At 39.6% G+C, this 6,774-nt stretch overlaps 1 protein-coding gene across 1 annotated transcript in view; it reads left to right on the top strand.

Annotated features, from left to right (window-relative positions):
* Positions 1–5,598: 5,598 nt before the first annotated feature.
* Positions 5,599–6,774, top strand: part of LOC111660928 (E3 ubiquitin-protein ligase TRIM35-like) — a 1,747-nt gene continuing 571 nt past the window's right edge. The window contains exon 1 of the mRNA XM_023414371.2: positions 5,599–6,771. Coding sequence (XP_023270139.1) covers positions 5,851–6,771 — 921 coding nt within the window. The 5' untranslated portion in view covers positions 5,599–5,850. The remainder of the gene's footprint in view (positions 6,772–6,774) is intronic.

The raw sequence follows: 6,774 nt of genomic DNA, 5'->3' as shown, positions 1-6,774 counted from the left end.
TACGTTTTTTGTCATTTTTGTATCGGTCTACTTGGTCAATGACATGAATGCTAAATGTCCAGTTCATAATGGGGAGATATACGTAGGTTTATCAAATGTACATCTTTAGCTATTAGACTGGAATCAGTAATACCCTCATTAGTCCACATAGATCAAACAGGCTTCATAAAAGGGAGACACTCTTCAGAAAACACCAGAAGACTATTCAATCGTATAAATCTCTACAACAACAACACACACCTAAAAACCACACCCTTTATTATAGCAACCCTCGATGCAGAGAAGGCTTTTGACAAAGTAAACTGGCCATTTCTCTTCTGTTATCACCAGTGGAATCATATCAAGACCCTTCAAATTACAACGAGGCACTCGTCAAGGATGCACCCTATCACCCCTTCTGTTTGCACTCTTCCTTGAACCTCTGGCTGCCTCCATTAGACAATGCGATGCCGTCTCAGGCATAAAACTAAAAAGCACCCACCATAAAATAAGCCTATATGCTGACAACGTTTTACTATTCATTACAAATCCGTTATCCTCACTCCCTCAAATCCACAATCTAATCGACAAATACAGCAAGATATCAGGCTACTCTATAAACTGGACAAAATCTGAGATTTTACCAATCGGTGGGTGGGACAGACAGCTGCAACACCCTCTTCTCAGCCGCACAGTTAAATCAATTAAATATCTTGGAAACCACATCTTCTCCAACCTTAACGAATTATTAAAACTCAACCACACACCTTTTATTACAAGAAATAAAAGACAATCTAGAAAGATGGAATAAATTACCACTCTCCTTGATCGGACGCAGCTCAACGGTCAAAATGAAAATCCTTCCAAAAATAAATTACCTCTTTGCCATGATCCCTACAACCCCACCCCAAAGCTGATTCTCCTCTCTGAACAGCACAATCACCAAATTTTACTGGAAAAATAAACAACCAAGAATAAAACTATCCACACTTCAAAAACTTAGGGGAATATGGAGGACTCAAGGCCCCTAACTTTTATTACTACTTCCTTTCACAACAACTGCTGTATATCCACCACTGGACAAAAAACACAAACTCACCATGGTTAGATGTTGAAAACAGCCTAACTCAAGAACTGGGCACTAAAAATCTCCCATTCATTGATAACTCCATAAAGCCCCACCCCTGCTACAAACACAACACAATCAACACTACTCTCAACGCATGGTGGAAAGCAAATAAAATCTTCCAATACAAAATATCATTTTCAACGCAAACTCCCATATGGAATAACCCTATGCTTCTGATCAATAACAAACCCTTCATCTTCCAAACCTGGATTACAAGAGGGATCACGACTTTGGGACAGCTACTCAATGAAGGCCGGTTCACAACCTTCGATTCCATAAAAACAAAATATAATCTACCAGACCGTTGCTACTTTCAATATATCCAGATACAAGATGTGAAAAATAAACGCCTCAACACCACAGAAATGAATAACTACATTTCTCCCCTCTACCTAAAATTACACGCACTCAAACCTAAAAAGATGCTGTCCCAGATATATAATCTCCTAATATCCACGACTCAACAATATCAATCCCCATACACAAATGGACGAGTGACATAAACAACCTACCAATCGATACCAACTGGCAAACAATATGTAACAACATATATTCTATGACATGCAATTCCAAAACTCAACTAATACAGTACAAAATCCTTCACAGAACCCAAATAACCAACCACACACTCCACTGTATGGGTCTCAAACAGAGCAACACTTGCACACTCTGCACAACTACAATGGACAATCACATCCTCGCCCTCTGGTATTGCCCCCCAATCCAAAACTTCTGGACAAATGTACTAGATAAGCTATCCGAGATGCTTAGCACAAACATCCGATTAAGTCCTATCATTGCCCTTCTCGGCGATCTGTCTGCAACAAACATATCTGAAAACCATAAACCATTCATATTAATATCACTTACCATTGCCAAAAAGATCATACTACTGAACTGGACAGACAAAACTAAGGTATCTACTCAACACTGGCTCAACGTATTGACAGACCACTCAAATCTAGAAAAACTCACAGCAACTCTGAAAAATAATCTCAAACTGTATGAAGAAACCTGGTCCCCATTTTTAAAATACATTCAGAACTGATTCCTCTTACAACAAAGGACTTTAACACCATTCAACTCTCACCCCCATCAATCTAATTATCTGAATCAGACCCCATTCCTCCCCTCACCATCATCATTGGCAATATGACTTGGCCCTTCTTCTACTTCTCCTCCCTTCCTCTTCTTTCCTCGGTTAGTCCTATAAAAATTAGACACTATATATTATATCTCTTTACTTTTTAACCTTTCATTTTATTAGAAAAAACGTATCACTTTTCTGATGTGGGATTATATTGTCATTATGATAATTATACATATATATGTATTTGTCTAATTATTATTACTATAACTTTTAATTACCTATTTATTTATTTATATAATTTTGTTTTGTCAATTCTACAACAATCATCATAGCCAGATTACCAGTTGTTTTTTGTTTGTTTTGTTTTTTTACTCTTTTTATTATTTAGAATTAAGTGTGATGGCCCCTCGACCGCTCGATATGCATCCCTTGCCTCAGACCGCTCACATCCGTTGCTGGCCTTCCCGCAATCAAACACAACCACCATACACTAGATCGGAAGAAAAGAAAAAAACAACATAAAAGCATCCCAACAATTTCCACTACAAAACCCTCCTCGATCTCTTTTAATGCACCACATACACAAGGCTTTTAATATACCACACACAAATGTATTAATGTACAGTTATTTGCGAGTAGGCCGCGCCACCAGCGGTCTGGGAGCAACGGGGACACAATTTTTAGCGGGAGTAGACGACCACGGGTGACCATCAACCACTATTAATTCATACCCCAGTCTCTTCACCTATAGATCGAATTTTATTTATGAAATTTATTATTAATCCAGTATTATTATTACTTTGGTCATTATCTTCGTATTCTACACACCTGCTCCCATAATACAATCACAATATTTCCACTGCACAAAACCAAACCCCATCAACACACCCCTACACAACACTGCGCAGTCTCACCAATAACATTGGTGTATTCTTCATCATCATGTAATAACCACCACAATCCATATTCTGGTGAAGCAAATACTTTATCCTTCCTGTCAACTGACTCTTTCCTGAGCTGAAGCCCTCAGAGTCCAGCTGGACTATGACATGGGGGAGGTCTCTTTCTACAACCCTGAAAACATGACTCACATCTACACTTACAAAGACACTTTCACTGAGAAACTCTTCCCATATTTCAGTATTGCAAAGTCTGGTGACGCCAGAACCTCTGATATCAAACTGTGTCACACTGAGATTTCTCTGTGATGCTCAGGGATGTTAGTTTTTCCCTCATGATGGTTTGAGGTTTATTACAGTCTAAACTCATCATCACACTTTACAGCCAACCTGCTTCTACATCTGCTCACCTGTCATTTAGTCTTTAAAACAGATGTGATTTGGTGTTGAGGGTCACTAAAACATTTAGCTCCTTGTTTCTGTGCTCTGAAATGAATTATCCAGAATTGTGTTGATGTACAAAACTGAAAACATGAACAACTCAACAACTGTTTTCAACTGAATCAGATCAAGTGATAAACTTTTATACAGCTACAAATCAAGACTGATTTTTAAATAATATCATCATCATCTGTTTTAGTTTGTAAGATTTCTGATTGATTGTTATTTTTTCTTTTATTCTTGAACAGAATTGATCTGTTGTTGAGAGTCACAGAAACGGTTTGTTTATAAATGTCTGTATGATGGGTGTAAACATAGATACAGATTCCCAACATGAAAACATTTATGGCCACATGTTTATTCTTGTCAGTGTCACAAGATGGAGACAAACTTCACCTTTTGTTCAGTCTGGTCGATTTGAACACTGAACATTGTGTTTCCACTTTCAGTTACTTTGTTTTTTTTGGGGGTTCTTTTTTTTTTTATACGTGCACATTATTGATTGAATGATCAGCAACAATACTCAGATAGGATGTGACATTCAAACCATGATTGGTTGGTATTAAGGGGCTCAAAGTGTTTCAAGAAAACGTTCCCCACACCATTACACCTCCAGCAGCCCTGACTGTTGGTACAAAGGAGGTTGTGTCCATGGATTCATGCTGCTGATGCTGAATTGTGACTCTACCATCTGCTGCCTCAACGTTCGACGTGTCGTTTGCTCTGAGATGCTTCTCTGCTCACCACAGTTGTAAAAAGTGGTTATCTGAGTGACCGTAGCCTTTCTGTCAGCTCCAGTGCGACCACTGACCTCTGAGCTCTCTCCTCTACAAGGTGTTTCCGTCCTCGGAGCTGCTGATCACTGGATTTTTTTTTGTTTTTGACTCCATTGTGAGTAAAAACTCTAGAGACTGCTGTGTGTGAAAATCTCAGGGGATCAGCTGTTTCATGAATCCTCCAACCAGCTCGTCCGACACCAACAATGATGCTACGGTCAAAGTCACTGAGATCACATCTTCCCCTCATTGTGATGTTTGTTGTGAACATTGACTGAAGCTCCTGACCTGTATCTGCAGGATTGTCCACTTTGAAATAAATGCTGCCACATGATTGGCTGATTTGGATAATTGCATGAATCAGCAGGTGTTTCCTAATAAAGTGCTCAGTGAGTGTAATATGCCTTTGTTTACCTCCACAAAGGGCAAAACAAAGTTAACACTTCAAGCTGTTTGGCTCAGTTAGTTCCCACTTATTGTCTGTTGCTGTTACTTGTTTCTTCTTTGTCGTTTTAAATTTTGCATAAAAACCTAAAACCTCTTTTTCTCATCTGTTGAAAGTACTTCACACACACACACACTGCTTCCTGTATGTGAGGTGCTGGAGCTACTCATTAAAGACTTGAATACTATTGGTTGCTTCTCTGAGCACAATTTCTGCATGATCATTTATAAAAAACAATAATAATAATAACAACAAAGTCATGTTTGACTATCTGTTGTCAGTCTGGCACAAGCCTATAACCCACTTTATGAGAAGATATACAAATATTTAGTTTGAGGGATTTTGTGAAGATAGTTGAGGAACTGCCCTGTCGAGACAGTGAGTCCAAAGGTTGGGTACGAGACTAATAAAAAGCTGTAAGACAAAGTCTACAGATAAATGAGAGTTGGAATAAAACATGTGATCAGATCATGATTGATCAGTTGATAAGAACGACTATGTTTGATCTTCTGGATGAAAAATCAAGTGAACAAACGATGAAAGAAACACAAGCACAAAAACACTCACCTCATTATTGTTCTTTAACATCACTCAGTGAATAAGTGTCATCTTAAGAGTCTGATGTTATTTTATCATCACCAGTGTTTCCAGCAGTTTCTCTGTCTCTACTGTGACAACATACACTTTTCACTGTCATTCACTAAATACAAAACACAACATTTCAGTGGGATCAATAGTTCAGTGTCTCTTCACCTTCGGGTCGATGTGTAACTACATTTCCCACACTGCTTCACTCTACACTTGCAAACACAGGGACTGAAGGACAGGTGTCACATGACTTAGCTCACATCTTGTTCTGTACAAAGGTAATAAAAACAGATAGCAGAATATACTGTCATTAATGAATAACCAATGAAAGATTTGGATGAAATTGAAAGCAGATTCTGTCATTGCTGAACGGAGTCAGGACGCCATTACAGGCTGGGAAATCTCGAACTGAACAATAATCACCTGGACAGTGTAAGAGCCAAGCTGAAGGGAAATTAAACTTGGTGAGTCTTTCAATTACAAACAATTTGAAATCAGAGGAAATGGCTGAGAAAGTTGCTCTACTTGAACGTTTCCTGAGTTGCCATGTGTGTTCAGAGACTTTCAGAGATCCTGTGTCTCTGAGCTGCAACCACAGCTTCTGTTCAAGCTGCCTGAAGAAATTCTGGGAACAAGCTAAAAACAAAAACTGTCCAATTTGCAAAAGAAAATCTTCAAAGGCTTTTCTACCTGTGAACCTTGGACTGAAGAAACTCGCTGATTCCTTTGCTGAGAGACAGAAATCTGGATCATCTGAGACAGAACTGGGAGAGAAGAAGGTGAAGGTGGTTTGTAGTAAACATCAAGAAGAGCCTAAATTGTTCTGTAAGGATGAAGATAGAGCTCTGTGTACTGTCTGTGATTTTCCTCACCACCAGAGTCACAAGGTGGTTCCTCTAGAACAAGCAGTCAGTGACCTGAAGGAGCAGCTGAAATCTGACTTAAAGTTTCTACAGGACAAGAGGAGCAAATACAAACAAATGGATAAAACATACAGTGAAACGATTCAACACTCCAAGAAGCAGCTGTCGTCCACTGAGAGGCAGATCAGAGCAGAGTTCAACAAGCTCTACCAGTTCCTGAAAGAGGAAGAGGAGTCCAGACTGGCAGCTCTGAGGGAGGAAGAGGAGCAGAAGGGGAAGACTATCAGCAAGGAGATGAAGATGATTCAGGAGCAGATCTCCTCTCTGTCAGACAGTATCTCTGCTGTTGAAGAAGACCTGCAGAAACACAACGTGCCGTTCCTCAGCAGTTATAAACCCACTCAGACCAGAGCCAGAGCCCAGTGCTCACTGTCAGATCCACAGCTGCTCTCAGGAGCTCTGATAGATGTGACCAAACACCTGGGCAACCTGTCCTTCAGAGTCTGGGAGAAGATGAAGGAGAAGGTCCACTTCAGTCCTGTCATTCTGGACCCAAACACTGCA

This window comes from Seriola lalandi, unplaced genomic scaffold, assembly GCF_002814215.2.
Source record: "Seriola lalandi dorsalis isolate HSWRI2012SDOR001 ecotype SW California unplaced genomic scaffold, Sedor1 jcf7180002054524, whole genome shotgun sequence".
Classification (NCBI taxonomy): domain Eukaryota; kingdom Metazoa; phylum Chordata; class Actinopteri; order Carangiformes; family Carangidae; genus Seriola; species Seriola lalandi.
Note: the sequence above shows the minus strand (reverse complement) of the source record. Positions and strands in the feature narration are given on the sequence as shown.